Source organism: Vigna umbellata, chromosome 5, assembly GCF_029865625.1.
Source record: "Vigna umbellata cultivar VRB3 chromosome 5, Vumbellata_1.0, whole genome shotgun sequence".
In the NCBI taxonomy this organism is placed as follows: domain Eukaryota; kingdom Viridiplantae; phylum Streptophyta; class Magnoliopsida; order Fabales; family Fabaceae; genus Vigna; species Vigna umbellata.
The window spans coordinates 34,887,829-34,906,425 of NC_142169.1; the positions used below are offsets into that span (position 1 = coordinate 34,887,829).

The window sequence follows — 18,597 nt, forward strand, 5'->3', positions numbered from 1 at the left end:
ACAGCAAGAAATGGGAAATTGAGGAAGTTCAATTGAATGAAATCATATTTGGTTAAGTTTTTTAAAGTAGTGGGTATATTATTAGTTTTGGTAGACTGATAGATAATTAGTTAAGTCACTCAATGGTAGTCGCTTAATATGTTTAGGTACAAACACTTTAGAATGTATTTAGTTATATTTTGTACCATATCATCTTATTAAAACAATATCAATACTGATGTGACCGAAGTGTACTCCATATAAAGTACATTATAATGTTTTAGCATTGAGTATTAACCTTGTAGGTGATGAAATTTAATTTTTCAATGGAAATTTGTAATGGTTATTGAGTTATGCTTAAAAATATAATTTATGTGATATTATTAATCAAATTAGTTAATTTTTAAACATTTAAAAATGATGAATGAATTAATGATAGTCATATGATTTACAATACATATTTAACAAAAATAAAATTGACAAGTGAGTATTAAGAAAAGGGAAAAAATACGATATTAACAACTTTAAATTTTCACTTTTTCTATGAAATTTTAGATATTTTAATTTTAAGTAATCTAATACATATTCTTATAATGAAGTGTTAAGATTTTAAATTTCTTATCGAAACAATATTTCCATAAAAAATTTCAAAAGTTTTATAAAAGTTTATTATTATGTTTTTAAAATTTTTTTTCTAAATCCATTATTTATTTAGAAATAGAAAAGGTATTTTTCAAAGACTTTAACTTCACAAACTTTTTTCAATCTTTAATCAATAAGATATTCATCCGCATTCTTCTTACTACTCGTCCTTTATAAAGTGAAAATGAGTTATACGTGTAAAAGACATCCTGACACTTAAGTTAGTCTTAACGTCAGTCAAGTAGTAAGTATAATTAATAAGAACATAGAAAATATATCCCAATGACGGTTATATTTATAATAATTTATTATCTTTGTGGGCCCTTACCTGAATGAGTATGGGTTTGGATTCAATGAGTTTTACTTTGTCTCAATTAGTATTTGATCATATTTGGTTAAGTTTTTTAAATATCATTAATTTTAGTAGACTGATAGATAATCAGTTAAGTCACTCAATGGTAGTCGCTTGATATGTTTAGGTACAGACACCTTAGAATGTATTTAGTTATATTTTGTACCATATCATCCTATTAAAACAATATCAATACTGATGTGACCGAAGTGTACAAGATCATATAAAGTACATTATGATGTTTTAGCATTAAGTATTAACCTTGTACGGGATGAAATTTAATTTTTCAATGGAAATTAAATGATTTGAAAGAAAAAAAAGAGTTATCCTAATTAGTAGGAATGTATTTACATTTTGTCATTCTTGTCTACCAAAATAGTACACGAAGGACTTAACGAGTCGTTAGTTGGAACACTATGCATGAGTTGATCTTTTGACATCCGATTCAAATTGACACTAGGTTTGATAACTCTCTTTCTCATTCTCTGTTGTTGTATGACCAACACCGATGCCTTGGTGACAAAATTTGGTGATGCTAGCATGTCCCCAATAACCCCTAACTCTTCACACTCACTCCAATTATCCTGTCCTTGAAGAATAGCATATTGTGAATGTCGCCTCCCCACCATCACAAGATCAAAATAATCCACCAATCTTCTTATGCATATAGACATATCTATCCCATCTTTCACAACTTCATCCAAAATCTCAAACCTATTATTTCCAGCATTGTGGTATCTATATTCATCTATAAGATCACTGTCACGTTTTCTGTCCTTAGAATTTTCCTCACCAAATAGAAGGAACCTAACCACAGTTACCCACACATACTCTTGCCTAGCCATTCTAGCGCCATAAGCCAGTGTCTCCACGTCATCTGCACCACCAATGAAAAACACGACAACGTAATATGGTTCTCTTCCCCCCAAGAGTGAAGGAGTGGCCCCCAAGATGCCCCTATCAACTAGAATTCCCACAGAACATGGTGCCTTTTGGAGGACTTTAATGTTCATGGTTCTGATAGACCTATGTGCAACCTCAACAGTGCCATCGATTTCCCACCTCTTATGGAACGGCATGATCAAAATGTTGGCCTCGCGTTCCAGTGATATTCTACAAATATCATCATGCATCGTTTCAAATAAGGAGATTGAAGTGTAAGATTTCATGGAGACATGTTCTTCATTTTGTTGTGCGTATTGCCTCAAGGCGTTATCCATATGATTTGAGCCGTATAAGACCTGATGTGTACTCTCATGGGATTGGTTAGAAACAAGAACAGGTCTGGCTCTTCCTTGAAGCTCAACTAGGACTAACGCTGTAACCTCAATCGTGCTTTCTCTAGTAGCATAGGAGGCTTCTAACAGGTTCAGGATTGTAGGGAGTGTTTCCTTGTCGTCAATGCACACCATAATTCGGAGCTCAGAATCTCGTGTACTGTGTTGAATTGTACATCTGCTTACATTATTATATGGTTTTGAAGGGTCGTACATGAATTTTACGACTGTTACTAAGATAACATTTATTACTATAACAGAGATAACCATCACAGAGAACTCGTCTTCATTTATTATCTGCCATACAGAGAATAAAAAGGTTGATAAAAAAATTGTATCAGTTTTTAAGGTTACTTTGAAAACAAGCTCAAATACATATCTTTTCGCACCAATGAATATGTACATACATTGAATGCACTATACATACCTGACTTTCCAACCACAGATTGAAGAGGACAAGCTCACATATACCCCTTCCATTTAGAAGGAGACCAATGATCCAACATTTTTTCATGGATATATTCAAATAGTATCCTGGCAACATGACAGCACCAATCTTTACAAAGAAACCCACAACTATAATGAGGCATATAATCCATAGAGAATTAATGTTTATATTGAATATATCAACCACCAATCCGTTAACAGCTAGGCTGATTGGATAAAGAAAATCCATACACATTATCTCAAGTTTTTTCATCAAAGATGTTCCTATGGGTGGCCCTTCTGGAAGAGACAGACCTAAAATTATCGGTCCCATGGAAAAATGCTGTCCGATTAGTTCACTGACAAGTCCAGAAAGGATAACGAAGACAAAGATACCGACAGTGCAAATTTCATTAGTCGAACCTTTTCCTGGGTTCTTTACCATCCAAAGTATCATTGGCCTCATCATAAATACAATAAGAAGCAGGAATACAAATGAGGATAGAGCAGCAAATACTAGTATGAGAATATCACCGTCCGTATACTGAATTACTGCAAAAGTAAACATTGACAAAACCATGCCAGTCATATCAGTAAGAATTGCCACTGATATGGTTAATCGTCCTATGTCAGTATTAAGGACTTTGAGATCCGTCAAGAGCACTGCTATGCTAATGAATATAGTATAGGTCTGTGAGATACCGATATATGGAAGTGAGTCTGCAACTTCTTTTTCCATTGCAACATAGGTCTTCAACAGGAGCGAGAGTCCAGTAGGGATAAGAAATGTAAATATGGATACAGATATAGCAAGAACCACAGCTACCTTTTCTGTCTTCAACACCGTGTAAAGATCTAATCTAACACTCCATAAGAAGTAGTAGAACATGAGGCCAAAATATGAAAGTGTTTTAAGCACAGCACTACCCTTTACCGGGAACAAGGTTTTGTGTATAACCTTTATCTGCCCTAAAGCTGAAGGGCCAAACAACATTCCTCCCTGTTACCATGCACAATTTGTTACCACTAATTACTATAGCAAGTACCAACATTTCTATATTTCCATTGATAATGGTAGTGAAATTCATCAAGTTTAAAGAAAGCTTACAATAATTTGGGATACCAGAGAGGATTGGCCTAATGGCTTAAGACACATCTCCGTTAATTGTGTTACTACGGTCATCAAAGAGACCTGCATAAATAAAAGACATGTGGGGGATTCTAATGGATTGCCTGATTGCCAGACATTCTCGTGACCATAGCTGTAGGGATTTTGGCATACCAATGTTTTGTTTTGAACATCAGATACAGCATCCATAACATATGTGTGCGCATGAATGAATACGAAGGAAAAGTTAATAAGATCTTCTTGTTATTATGTCTATGTTAAAATTAGTTTTCCTTGAAAAAATGGGAGAGGATGAATGAGGAAAGAATAAGGATTACAATGTTCAAAACCCACACAAAAACTATACTACACATAGTAGAGGTTGACCTTGTATTTTGCATTTCACACATTTTAACGGTTTTCCTTCAATTAAGGTAACCTGAGAGAATATACATACATACATATATATATATATATATATATATATATATATATATATATATATATATATATATATATATATATATATATATATATATAAACCTTGTTTTCAAGATACAAATGTTAATGTTAACAGAGAAACAAAGAACTTTTAGTAAATTCACAAAAACTATGAATATGGAAACTAAGGCATCATTCATTACTATTAGTATAACATTGTATAATCTTACAATAAAATTAATTAACATGTTAATATAGTTGTTTCCAACAATAACTTATAAAATGAACTATGAGGATTCATCATTTTCAAACATTTATAAAACATTTTGAGACTACCACTTTAAAATATCAATTTTCATGTTCTTTTTAACTCCGTTCATTTTTTTCTTGTTTCTATACCTAACGCATGTGTTATTAAATAAATTTTAATAATTTAAATAATGATAACTTTTGAAATAATTATTGTTGTAATAAATGTTTTTTATGCTAAGACTAGTAGTAAACTCTAACACTAAATATGACTAAAAAAATTCAGGATATATTAATATCTGACATTTTTTTATTGGCATCATGACATAACATACTTTCCTTCCTAAATTCTATTTTTTGAATCTTGATAGCATTAGTTGTCATAAAAATTACAATATTTGTGTGTATGGATGCACAAAGAGATTGAATTGTGGAAATTAGAGATAATTAATATTACAAATGTGGTAGTAATTAGAAATGACAACGGGTCGGGTCAGGCACGGATAGTGTCTACTTGCAACCTGCCTATCGGATAAAACGGTATTCGTTATCTAATTCGCTACCCACGTAGGTACCCATTTAGAAAATATTTGCAAGTATTTTAAAATCCGCAGGTATCCACGGATACCCGCAAAAATAAAAATAAAAATATTTTATACATTTTAAAAATAAAATTTAAATAAAACTACAATATATATATATATATATATATATATATAATATAAATTAAAATTAATTTTGATTAAATTTAACCTAATAAAATATAAATTTATTTTATTTTTAATTAAATTTAATTAAAAATATATAAAATAATTTTTTTTATTATTTTTTGCGGGTAACGGTACCTATGAGTCAGGTAGTATACTATGTACACGACCTGATTAGAAACGGGTATTAAAATACCCGTTATCCGTTATCCACAAATAGTAAATATCCACGGATAATAATTATCTCCCGTGAATTTTACTTGCAAAAATATCTAATAAATGAAGAAAACCTATATGTTGCTTCAAATTATTTATGATATAATATGAGATAGGTTCTATAATTTATGATAAAAGAAATTTAATTAATAATTAAATTAAAAGTATATTAGATGGTTAAAACAGTCAATCATGTCACATGACCACACATTATTTTTAAAATCGTACAATTGTGACCAATAAGTCCATATGTCAACCAGCTATAATTCATAGTTCATTTCGAAATTTATAATAAGTTTGAAATAAAGAGATAGATGATAACATTTAATAGTTTGAGATATCGAATCTTTATTGACTTTAAAATCGAAATACTTTATAAAGGTAACTTCAAACATAACGGACAAACTTTAAAGTGAAAAAAGAACATTTAGACCATTAACAATGTAAACCATTAACCTAAAGTCATTCACCCAAAAAATCGTTTTGACATGTAGCATTTATATTTTATTTTTAAAAAATTAAAAAATAAATAAAAAATAAATAAAAAAATTTTAAAAATCACAAACTATTTTAACGGTGTTAAGTTACTCTAATTTTTAAAAAATAGAGACCTAAGTAAAAAAATAATTAAAAATCTATTTAAGACTTTTTGGTAAAATTAGATCTCGAAAATGATTAAACAAAAAATTATTGTTTTAGGATAAACCTATTGACGCTAAAACTCTGAGTAAAGTTCAACGTGAAATATGACTAAATTTCACCATATATCAATACATGACATATGACATACTAACACTGACCATCTCTCCAATTTCATGTTGTGTATCTTGAAAATATTTTGTATGTATAGATTGACAGAAATGATAATTAAATCTAAGATATTCATACACACATAAAAAATATGAAGTGTTGCAATTGAAATTTAATAATATAATTAAACAGTTCGCAATCTATAGATTATTAAATTCCACCGTACATAGTATGAAAAATGATGGATGAGTGCGGTACCCTAAACTACTGAGTTATGCTTTGATCATCTTTCCAGGCAATTGCATTCTTGCCAATCTTTTGAAGGACTCTGATGACTTTTTCTGTTGTGACGTTGCCAGTAACGATCACCTTGTTCAGTTTTGTGTCCACGTTATACGTTTCAATGTCTGCAAGAGATGATATAAGGCCTCAAGTTTTAAACTAAGCAAAAGGGTTCCAAAGAAAGAAGAAAAAAAGGTACATGTTTTATTATATTGGTGCTGGGAAAAACAAGAACCTTCTATCTTCTTTATGGCTTTGAGGATTTTCTTGATACAATCGTCACAGTGCAAACCAACTTTCACTTCCACAACCTGGCCACATGCAACAAAAACAATCCTTCTCAGTTGCAATTTGCAAACCAAAGAATGAGATTAATAAAACTCTTACATTTGCCATGAGAGAAAGCAGAGAAAGAGGAGTACAGAGAGAGAGATAAGAGTAGTGGAGGAGGAAGACAGAAATGGGGTTGTGATGGTTTATGGAACTGCGTGAAATAATGGAGGAATGGATTCTTGACGTGAATTAAGGAAGCTTTTACTTTCTACAAGAGACGTTTGAGACAAAAGGTGAAACTTTATTCTTATTTTAAGATTTCGAACTGTCTGGATTCCACTTAGTAGCATGTTTGGTCGGCAAGCATCATATTTATCCTCAAAACAACGTATGAATATATGTAAAAAATAAATAAATAAATGAATATATCTTTATCTTAATTTATCGTAAAATATCTATTCAATTAATCAATACTTTGTAATCAGGGAAATGTTTCATTAGTTCTCGTTTCTTGAGAGTAGATTAGCTTGTCTTGTATACTATCTAATTAAGTTATTACTAGTTCAGTTTTTTCACAGATTATAGATTTTATCTCTAACTATATTACTTATCATCATTAAGTGAATTTTACAAATCATTTCCTGGATGTAACTCATTTGACTAAACTACTTTCGTTTTGAGTGTTCTGCGTTTACTCAGGTCCACTGTGGATTATTTTATATCATTACCATATTCGTGATATTACTGATTCTCTAATAAAATGTCAAAGAACATGTTAGTCTGCATAACTAAGTCAATCCAGCTAATTATCCAGATTTCCAACACAGCTCGAATTGCAGATCTTATTACCCTTAAGAATAATATTTCTACTCAATCTTCATTTTCTTAATTAAACAATATAAATATAAAATAGGACTTATGAACATAATATAACGTATCTTAAAACTGAAGGGAGTACCAATTACATATTTGGTTCGGTTGAAAAAGGTTCAAAGTATTTTTACGCCGGATAAGTTTTTCTTTCCTTAATTTGTGTCTTGTAATTTGGAAATATGGTACATAATTCTTTAAAAAAAAATCACATCTTTCATCCAAACATAACCTAACGAGTGACTACAGAAATGAAGAATCTCATGTCTGTGCCTAACGTCCTATGAAGACTTGTCACATTTACAACACTGAATACACCCAAACATCCATTGTTCTCCAATTTACTATCATACAGCTTACATGCTAGTAGGTTAATAGCTTGATTAAGCATCTAACAATAGAGTTTAACATAATTCTATATAATTGATAGTTGTTTCTATACTCACTCAAACTTATAACACAAGTACTTATGTCATAAGTAAGTCTAAAAAATTTGTGCACAAGATCTTCCAATACATCCTGGATATTAACTGATTTTGACACAACACCCAAAACAGATCCCCGTGCCCAGATGCTTGGTCTTTCTTTTAAGACTTCATACTAATGGCAACATATGATTACTGATAATATTGCTAGATAGTGCATGTTTAGTATATGATTGTTTATGTGAAATAGTTGTTTTATTATATGTACGCACATATAAACTCTCTTAGCAAGCTGATAAAAAAAAGTATTATTTCATCAAAAATGAACTGAATCAAACCCACATTTACTTTCAGGCACCTTATCAACTAATTGCAGTAGTGCCAAAGTGGGCAGCTTATGAACAACAGTTTCATGCAGCTTAATTCCAGAAAATAACATTGGTAAATTATGATCTCACACAGAATTGAGGAGTATGGATGAAAGTCTCAGTGCAAGAATTCCTCTCAAACTCCCATATGCAGGTTAGTAAACTAGGAGCCTTATAAATTGGGCATCGATTTGAAGTTTAGGGGAAAGAAAGAGGAAAGAACACAATACTCACTTAGGAATGATAAATAAGCCTTATAGAAAATGAACAACACAACAACCAAGGGATTGTAGAACAAATGTCAGTTAACAAATTTGACTTATGTTTCGGATGTTACAACAAATAACCAGTAGCATCGGTGATATTAAGTTAACATATACTATACCACAGAATTTCAATAAATTAAATCCCTTTATAAGAAAAAAGTTGTACTCGCAAATTAAGGACAGGATTTATCCTTGTTCTCCTGATCACATGAATCTGAATCACTTGCTCTGTAACCTGAAGTTAACAACGCAGAGATCGATCAGGATACATACACCCAAAATTCATCAATCCAACAAATGTTAGAGCTTACCTGGCCGTTTACCACACACTTTCCATACTGAATTTCGATTTCTTGATGCTTTACTAATCCAAACTTGTCCCTGTAAACAAAGCTCATTATAGTGTAGTCAGTAACCTGAAATTGAGGAGCAGAAAAGAGTATAGCAATTACTCAATTCAAATTAAGTGTAGTCACGTAGGTCTTACGGCCACAAAGCAATATTCAGGATATGTTTGAGTAAACGTGTTCATGGTAAGAAAGAAAGTAAAAGAAAAAACCAAGGTCAAACAATTCAAGTGATCTTTTCTCTTACTGCTTTTCAGTCAGCTGAGTTCTTGAATTCAGATTGTCAGAAAGCTTTAACATATGAAGGTCCTTTCACAGGTTTCCGGTATTAACTGTAGAAAGCTAACTTATAACAAGGAGTTTTGTACCACCGACTCTTAAACAGCTTTCATAACTGTGAGTGCGTATAACAAAACTTGTCCAAACAATCATAAGGAAAAACAGCATCACAAATAAACATTCAGAAACAGGCAATTGAATTCGCGCATTTTTTAAAAATAGATAACAATCTGATTAAAATGACAATACGATAAAAGGGATTTCGGGCAAAAGAGCCAGTACCAAATTTCCAATTTCCCTCTATTAATATATTGAACAGGAAATGACATAGAATGATAGAAGTAGAAGAAGAAAGAAAATACCTTTTGGGGATCCCTTGGAACACCGTAGCCAGAGTTATACATTTGGCCCACCAAAACCTGCATGCCAGTGTCCCCAGCCTTGGCCTCCTTGAGCGTGTCCTGGAACCACCGCTTGGCGCAATCGGCAACAACCTTGGCGAGGGGCGTCCGACATTCTTCCAAAGGTTCCATCTTTTTGGCAAGCTCGAACTTAACACCAATTGGGGTCGCACTTCGAGGCGTGACCACACGGCTGGGCGATCTGGGTAGCGTCCCCTTCGGCCTGATATTGGGCTTCGCAGATGACACAATCCGCGATAGCTCCTCCAGCCTCGCCGCAGATTCAAGATATTTTCCCATCAAATCAAATCTCACACAACAACAAAATATTTGTTGCTTTTAAGATCAGATATTTCAGGGTTTCTTTAAAGTTTGTTTAAGTCGAGGTTAATTTTGGCAAAGACAAAGAACACATGCTCTCTGTCTAGCAAATAAGTGTGCTTCAAAAAATGGTTAGAACATAGCACAAGGTTTCTGTTTGTTGGGTGTTAACACTGTGCTGAGAAAGATAATGAATTCGTCAGGTCCAACTTTTTATAATAAAATTATTACCCAAGACAAAAATTGCTAATCTGCTACCACTACATTTTAACAAGTAAAAAATGTATACAGATAGAGTAATTAATTACATTATTATATATTAATAAATTGTTATGCACAATAATTTATTTATTAATTTAAATATAAATTAGTATTTATTTATTTATTGGAGGTTACCAAAGATACACACTCGACTTAAACTATCCAAAATAATAAACTATATTTATTATCAAGAAATGAAATAAAAAAATTTATATTCATTATATATAAGAATGAAAATATATTTTTATTCTAAAAATAAAAATAAGATAATTAAACTCACATTCATCCAACCTACCTATCATTTCTACTCGTCACAAGATGATCATTCCATTTTTTTTTAATTATGTGAATAGTAAAAACTTCATATATTGCTTTGGAACATCAAATCCAATTTCATTTATGCATTAAAGCATTTTCAAATTGCATAACCCACAAATTTACAAATCACTTAATTTGAAATCTCGTATAACAGATTAAAAACGAGAGAAAATAACAAAACATAATACTAAGAACTTGTTTCAAGCTTGATGGGACAGTACGACGGTAATACAATCGAAGGAAGAATAAATGTAGATGATTCCACTTTTATATGCATAAAACACTTCTCTCTTTTATTCACATCCTTATCATCCATGGAAGTGCATTTAGAAAGCGTGGGTACAATAGAAAAAGCCTCAGTTTTCTTATAAGGGTCAATAAACATATTAAAAAAAGCCCATCTGTTTCTCATGGTCACACATGATTATCCACTCATTACAGGCCCATTTGTTTGTAGTTTGAGTTCACTTGGAATATAATGCAAACAAAGTTCAATTTGAATGATGTTAAGTACCCAGTATTTCCTGCAAATTTAATTTCAGAAAAAATATTCATGAGAATTTTAGAAACTACGACTAAAATATGTTTTAAATTTGTATGTATCATTTGCAAGTAAATTTTGTTCAAACGTGTTAACCAAATGATAGCAAACTATTTCTTCAATATTATGTGTAAGTACAAAAATATATAAAATTAATGATATTTAATTATAATAATATATTATATCATAGAGATGTAATATGTTGAATTAAAAAAAAATACTAACAACAGTCACAATAAATACACTAAATGCAGCAACTTGTATTGGATGCGCAGAAAGTGGACAAAATGAACAGCTGACACTTGCTTTTGTTGTTTTACAGCTTATACTTTATCTTTTGATATAAGACGTTTCTAATATTTTTTTCATCAATAAAAATGATTAAATTAGTTTTATTTTTAAAAGATATTGCTAATGGATTATATGAATGTTATTATTAATTAAATTTAAATTTTTCAATTTTTATTCATCAATATCAATATGACTGTTTATGATATTTCATTAGAATAAATAAGACAAATCTGAAATTGAAAGAAAGTTATACAAATGATCGACATTTTTTTTCAAATACATATTATAATAAATAGTAGAATAGAGAGGTAATTTAAATCATTATCGCTCCAAGTTGTGTCAAGCAATCGACCATGACAAATTCAAATCAAGTTGGAATATGGACAACTTTAACTACTTCAAATTTAGTTAAATTTAATGATAGACCTAGCTCAATTTAATAAGTGGGTCAAATAATTTGACTAACAAACTAGTCTATTTTCAATATATGCATATTAAAAAATTGCATGTACAATAAATTCAATTTATTGATCTATTCTACCATGTTATTTTGTCCTAATCATCACTTATTTTCAAAGTTAAAATAAAAAAAAAGTATCGTTTGTTTTATTTTATTTTATTTCATTTAAAGAAGAATGAATAAGCAGGCATAATGTAAGTCCGGTGGTTAAACTTGAGTAGGAGAAGCAAAATTAAAATTCAGTTTATCAGATTGATATGTTCAATTACTTTAACCCATATCAAACATTTTATAAAAGAAATTTACATTACTTTTATACTTATATTATCCATCACATTTATCACTGTTCTTTTTTTCATATCTCTCTTTAATATTTTAATAATAAAAGTATATTGTACTAATTACTTTAAAGGTTTTGATGAAATTACACAAATATTACAAATTATTTTATCAAACACAGTAATAATCTTCCTTTCAGAACGTATACTATAATATTTTTAAAAAATTAAGAGAATTAATGTGATCTAAGAAGAGTGTGGTGTGTTGTCTAATGAAAAATGAAGTGCTTATTTAATTTCATAAAACTGGAATAATTAGTGTAATTTCTTCTAATATTTTTTAAAATGTTGCTTCATGAAAACTTCCTTGAGAAACATTTTACGATAGAAGAGATGCAAAATGTGTTTTCATAGTATACACTACTACAGAATTGATCATAGATAGCGCTCAATAGATAGCGTTTTTTTAAATAAGCGCTATCTATTAATGCACGGAACAATAGATAGCGCTTATTTAAAAAAACGTTATCTAAACCTATGACCATAGATAGCGCTTTTTAAAAAAAACACTGTCTATAAATAATTAATATTATCTTTTTTATTCATAATTTAAAATAAGCTAAAAGATAGCGTTTGTTTTAAAAAACGCGGTCTATTTCAACACAATAGATAGCGTTATTTGAAACAGCTGCGTGCTCTTTTACATTTCTCTTTGGGAGCTTCTTTCAAAATTTCCCTCGTTTTCTAAATTTTCAGTTTCGCTTCGTTTAGATTCATCAAACCCATTCCCCCAAATTTGACTTCGTATTTGCCCCCAAATTTCAGTTCGTATTTGCCCCCAAATTTTAAAAAACCTATCACAATATCTCCTAAATCACATTTTCGCGTTCCCTCTACAACCACATTTTCCCTCTTCACAATTCTAATTTCTCTTCCCTGCATCGCAATCTCGAATCTCTCCAGAAGCTTCTTCTCACCAAAGCCATCTTCATCGACGAAGACACGTTCTCCAAAGCCTTCCTTACCGCTGACCAAGCCCGCTCCATCAAACTGCTCCAGCAACGAGTTGAGACATTGGAGAGAGAGGTTGACTCTGCCATCACCGCTGCCGCTCGTCCTCGCTCTGAGAAACGACAAGCTGAGGCCGCTCAGAAAGTCGCCGACTTGCACGCATTGGAGAGCTGGAAAGTGTTAAAAAATGAAAGCGCAATGGTGAGACCCACTCACATGGCTTTGGCATTTTCATATTATAAAGCACTCGCTCACTCCATATACAGACATCATCACAGTGACCTTAAACGACACTGTTTCGATCCAAGATGTCAGTCACGTCACGCCAAGATCTTCTCTTGTTCCACCATGCCAAACCCTAGGCTCCACCAAACAATGCGGGATTTATCGGGAGAGGGTTAGCGTAAAGGTGCCAAACGAAGAAAATGCTTGTTTTCGTTTTCGTCGTTGTTGTCACCTTCATCTCCCTCTAGGAGTTTTGCTAGTGCCACGACCACGTTTACACGTTCACCACGACCACCTCTAGGAGTTTTTATTTAAATTGATTAATAATTTCTTTATAATAATTTAGTTATCAGTTTAATGAAGTGACAATGACTTAAGGTTTGAATTTTGAATGAGATTGGCCATGTTTAGAAAGAAGAAATTACTATTTAGATGTGAATAATGTTTGAGTTTGATCATTCTTTGTTAATGATTTCGGTGATGTTACGAATTTTTGTCAGTAATGTGTTTTGGAGATTGGTTTCTGGTTTTCTTTAACCTTTTCTTTTTCTTCTGGAGATTCATACGACAATTGAAATATGACATCGGGAGTGAAGTTCATGGTGGCGCTTGATACCGGAAGTGACCTGTTCTGGGTACCCTGTGATTGCACAAGATGTGTTGCTACTGATAGCCCAACCTTTGCTTCGGTACGTTTTATTTTCCTTTTTTTTGTGACCGAAATGAAGTTGTTCCTATAGTATATTGTAGTTGATTGTAGGGTTTTTCTCTAATTGTCTTTTTAAGGGCATGTTGCAACCAGGACACTTCTTTAAACATTGCATTGAATAAATGATTTTATTATTAGAAGAAATGTATCTAGTTAGATGCGTGTGTGGTGTAGTGGGGTTTTGGTTGATCTATTTTTCATATCGAGTGTTTTGTTGCTTTATTTGTTTTATTTGATAAAGATTTTATTTGAGTGCCTTGTGTTTACGGTGGGTTGAAATGTTGATTGAAAACTAGAATGTCATTACACATTGGGTGATTGTATGTTTTATTGAAATGTAGTGTAAATGTGAGTGGTTTGAGTCGCACTTGATGAATTATGTAATTTATGTTAAATTCCATCAAGTTTGGTGTTGATGAAATGGTAAGTAGTTTGTGTTTGGGTTCTAGAAATTTTCATTATATGCTCTGTTTGGCCTGTTCATAAACTGATTTGGGAAAAGGGTATAGTGACGTTGAATCTATCAAGTGAAAGAGAGAGAGTGGGGGAAGTGGTTCTGTGATCTTGTTGGAAGTTTAGACGTCTTAGAACTTACTAGAATTTAAGTGCAATGCTTATTAATGGGTTTGAGTCTTTTTTTTCTTATTTCCTAGATGCTTCACGTGACTATATCTTTGGTTGTTTAAGTGCAGCCAGCATATATGATGCCTTTATGTTTTCCTTCGGAGGAGTTATCTGTTTGGACTAAAGTATGGTTGAAAACTAGTAATAGGTTGGCGGAAAGTGGTTACAAGTCTGATTCATAGTATGTTGATTTAAAATGAATAATCTTATTATCCGATACATGCTTAATTGAACTAGATTAGGTTGTCTTAATTTATTAAATCTAAGAATAACAGTAATCATCTTATCTTCAATCTGTTTAATAACCATAACCTCAATGTGTTTTGATGTGTTAACTGATTTAGATTTCATAAGTTAAGTAATGGGTTAATGAATTAGGTGCATTATTTTAAAAAGTTCAGACTGTATCTCCTGGTGCATGGGGAATACAATATTTTAGTACAAAATTGGTCACAATATCTCTACATCTTTACTATGACCGTGCATATAGGCCATGCTTCGTAGTACTGCAGATCCTTTATGTTTTTCCCTTGAATCTTTATACCAAATCATACAACTAGCCTCAAGGTGCATCATTGTTCAACTTCAACTTTTCGCTTTTTCTTTTCTTTAAAACAAAAATTCGATGGCAGAAGTGGGACAATCCTCTTCTCTTTGTTTACAATCATCTTCTCTTTGTTTATTCATTACAAGACTTTATTCTGACCAAGGCTTGGTCTTAGTCTAGTTACGGTAATAACTTTGTCCTAGTTCTAGCACCATTTCAATCAATTAAATATCTTCATTTAGTTACGGTAATAACTTTGTCCTTTAACATTTTTATATTTGTAACATACTGAATAATTACTACTGTTATACTAATAAAAGAACAGTATAAAATTATTTGTTTTGATGGAGTTAAATACATTAATTAAATTTATTGAATAACTATACAAATTGGAAATTATATGAAAAATTCAATTATTTATAAATATCAATGTTAATTGTGCTTACTTGTATAGTTATCCTCGAGTGAAACATTTTTAAGTGCTAGCTTTCTAATATGTGGAAGGTCAAAAACATTCTTACATTCTAGATATGCAAGTTTTGTGTCTTGTCCCCTGCTTTGTTTCTCAATTAAAAACGTTGTATTTGCAAGGATATATGTATAATTGTTACAGTTATTAGTTAATGGAGTTGGACTGAAAATTCACGTGCGGGTATGGTCTTTAATTTAAAAAAAAAATTGAATGTGTTATGATGTTAAATGCTTGATGGATGGATGTGGGGTGCTGTTGTTTAGTTAATTTTAAAGATTTTGGCATACTTTATATGTTATGTTCAAGTATTCCAGTTGTTCATATAGTTGTTGTGCATTCATTTCTAATATGTTCAAAAAACCATTGATTGTGTTTAAGTGGTTTAAGGCTTTTTGAGTATTGGTTGTTGATACATACATATATCCATTACCATGGGTAATGTGCTTAACTTTATATTAAACGCTGTTGTATATTGGAATAGAGCTATTTGGATTTTCATGTGTGGGTTAAACTGATTTGGTGTATTGAGTGAATGTCACGGTCTTGAATTTGATGCTGATATTTTTCAAAGGTTCTACTTTTGTTGGCAGCATTTGTAATGTGATGCTTTCTGATGGGATGCCTTTACACATTGTTACATTTTTTGTCAGGATCAAAATCAATGACAATGATTGTGGATATTATGTGTGTCGATGTATAAAAGAAATTATCACATACTGTGAAGGAGGAACAATTCCAACTGATGTAAGTTATCTTCATTATCATAATTAATTTGTAATAAAAATTTAATTGACTAATTTTATATTATCTTTTTTGTTGCAGTATTTTCATAATTGCATATATCAACCATATCGTGACAACATATTATTGAAGTTAGGGAAGAAATGATGTTTACATGTAATTAGTACATGCTTATAGGTTGTTATGGTGATGTAAATGCTTATAGGTACAAGGATATATATGTTATGGTTGTATATATTGTCTTTTAAAGCAATGTCATGTCATGACACGTAGTTGACACTCAGATTATATTTTGAAATATTATTATATCAATAGTTTTTATTTATATATTGAAGTATTGTATATTCTTTTTGAGACCTTTGTTTTCATCATATTTGTTTTAATACTTTATATTTTTTTTTGAATAATAGAACTAATAAATAACACAAGTTTGTATATAATAAAACAAATATTTTATATTTTCTTTTAAAAGATAATTTCATATTTTTTAAAATATTTTATTAAAAATTAGTTTTTTTTATAAAATTTAGACCAATAGATAGCGCTTATTTAAAAAAGCGCTATCTATTGGTATCAGACAATAGATAGCGCTAGCGCTATCTATTGTCTGATACCAATAGATAGCGCTTTTTTAAATAAGCGCTATCTATTGTCGGACACCAATAGATAGCGTTTTTTTTAGAAGCGCTATCTATTAATAGATAGCGCTCTCATAGATAGCGCTTAAAAAGCGCTATCTATGATTAAAAAAAGCGCTATCTATGCACTTTTTTGTAGTAGTGATATCACTGTCAAATTAAATTCTAAAGAAGGAGAAATTATAATTTACCTTCACTCCGTTGAGTTTTGAACTCTGTAAAAACAATTTTATTATTGAATGATCTGAAAAAACTTTTAACACTTAGTGATATGATATCATTGCAGGTTTAATGTAATTTTGAGTTTTTATTATAATTTTTATCATTTTAGTTAAATCTAGAAAATAATAATTTATATATTAGAAATTAAATCAATACTGTATCAAATAATATTGTTATAGAAAATCAATGTGAAATTAAGATGATTTTGCTTAATTCATCTTATAAAGAATGTACTCATAATATAATGAGATATACAAATTATGATCGAAAATGAGATTTATGTTTGTGTGAGAACCTAATTTTGATTTTATTGGAATAATCTATAACAATCAATCTTATCATCTATCACTTAAAAAATGATTCTTCTAACATTAAAATTTGCCAAATTATTCATTTTAGGCTATTATAGCAAAACTTTTGAGCAGCCAATGACTGTGAAGAATATTCCATACTCTAACTTGAAAATGGTCGAAGAATATTCTTAAAAAGCAGCACCTTTTTAAATTTTATGCCCACTTCTCAGTCACCAACAGGCATATACTTCTGCTTCTATTTTGTGTTATTTCTACTTCTTTTTTGGTTGAAGAAAGAGCAAATAATCTGTTGGCTGATTTCTTTTGGCACTTAGTATATACTCCTTCGTCACTGCACTTTCGAGTTTATGCGTTCCAATGTACTTGTTCTTATGAGTTAGGCTACTAAAAAACAAATGTATTTAATGATATGAGTAATCAAATCAATCATTTTAAGTTATTTTTTAACTGTATAATCTCATATCTATACAGTCTCTAAGATTTAGGATTTAGAATTTAGGGTTTAGAGTTTAGAATTTATTAGGTATGGAATAAGATACTGCTCGTGTTATTTTACAACTCTGTCTGTACTCAAGTATTAGTGCATACAGAATTAAAAATTCTATCCTCTTATAAACTATGCGAATATGACCAGTATTCTTTCATCACATTTATTATGTTTTTTTTATCCTACAAGAATTCCCATGCAAATTTACTTCAACGATTCAACACTGAAATTCAAAGTCTAAGATATAAAAATAAAAACAATATTTAATCCTGTGAAAACTACACCCCAATTGAATTCATTTTGAATATGTCTTTTTTTTAATATGCAATAAAAGTAGAATTACTTATAATTCATAGTTATCATGTTGTAATCGGTTGATCAAGATAATCAACCACTTGTTATTATCGTGTTAACTATCATTTTAAAATGAACGGTCCAGACGAATTGATTAAAATAGTTTTGTCCATAGAATAAAAAAA

At 30.8% G+C, this 18,597-nt stretch overlaps 3 protein-coding genes and 1 long non-coding RNA gene across 4 annotated transcripts; 1 reads left to right on the forward strand and 3 right to left on the reverse strand.

The window, feature by feature from the left end:
- Positions 1–1,245: 1,245 nt before the first annotated feature.
- Positions 1,246–4,176, reverse strand: LOC124823374 (cation/H(+) antiporter 15-like). The gene is made up of 3 exons (XM_088092047.1): positions 3,785–4,176; positions 2,678–3,676; positions 1,246–2,547 (listed from the first exon to the last, which is right to left on the reverse strand). The coding sequence occupies exons 1-3, from the start codon at positions 3,992–3,994 to the stop codon at positions 1,321–1,323; spliced, it is 2,436 nt and encodes an 811-aa protein (XP_087948173.1). The 5' UTR covers positions 3,995–4,176; the 3' UTR covers positions 1,246–1,320.
- A 2,108-nt stretch (positions 4,177–6,284) lies between these two features.
- LOC124823315 (Heavy metal transport/detoxification superfamily protein) lies at positions 6,285–6,975 on the reverse strand. Its single transcript, XM_047295505.2, has 3 exons — positions 6,817–6,975; positions 6,665–6,740; positions 6,285–6,554 (listed from the first exon to the last, which is right to left on the reverse strand). Exons 1-3 carry the CDS (start codon positions 6,823–6,825, stop codon positions 6,412–6,414), a joined length of 228 nt encoding a protein of 75 aa, XP_047151461.1. The 5' UTR covers positions 6,826–6,975; the 3' UTR covers positions 6,285–6,411.
- Positions 6,976–8,599: 1,624 nt separating this feature from the next.
- LOC124823325 (uncharacterized) lies at positions 8,600–10,144 on the reverse strand. The gene is made up of 3 exons (XM_047295516.2): positions 9,620–10,144; positions 8,943–9,012; positions 8,600–8,866 (listed from the first exon to the last, which is right to left on the reverse strand). Exons 1-3 carry the CDS (start codon positions 9,956–9,958, stop codon positions 8,805–8,807), a joined length of 471 nt encoding a protein of 156 aa, XP_047151472.1. The 5' UTR covers positions 9,959–10,144; the 3' UTR covers positions 8,600–8,804.
- A 3,361-nt stretch (positions 10,145–13,505) lies between these two features.
- LOC148198182 (uncharacterized) lies at positions 13,506–16,875 on the forward strand. The gene is made up of 3 exons (XR_015786478.1): positions 13,506–14,053; positions 16,367–16,460; positions 16,539–16,875. It is a non-coding gene; the product is annotated as an uncharacterized LOC148198182 (long non-coding RNA).
- The last annotated feature ends 1,722 nt before the right edge of the window (positions 16,876–18,597 follow it).

Coding starts and splice junctions, on each gene's coding strand:
- LOC124823325 (XM_047295516.2), bottom strand. CDS start 9,958: ATGGGAAAATATCTTGAATCTGCGGCGAGGCTGGAGGAGCTATCGCGG. Junction 9,013..9,619: donor TTCCAAGGGATCCCCAAAAG/GTATTTTCTTTC, acceptor CTTTGTTTACAG/GGACAAGTTTGGATTAGTAA. Junction 8,867..8,942: donor AGTGTGTGGTAAACGGCCAG/GTAAGCTCTAAC, acceptor TGTTAACTTCAG/GTTACAGAGCAAGTGATTCA.
- LOC124823374 (XM_088092047.1), bottom strand. CDS start 3,994: ATGGATGCTGTATCTGATGTTCAAAACAAAACATTGGTATGCCAAAAT. Junction 3,677..3,784: donor CTCTGGTATCCCAAATTATT/GTAAGCTTTCTT, acceptor GCATGGTAACAG/GGAGGAATGTTGTTTGGCCC. Junction 2,548..2,677: donor ATCTGTGGTTGGAAAGTCAG/GTATGTATAGTG, acceptor TCTGTATGGCAG/ATAATAAATGAAGACGAGTT.
- LOC124823315 (XM_047295505.2), bottom strand. Junction 6,555..6,664: donor AGCCATAAAGAAGATAGAAG/GTTCTTGTTTTT, acceptor CATCTCTTGCAG/ACATTGAAACGTATAACGTG.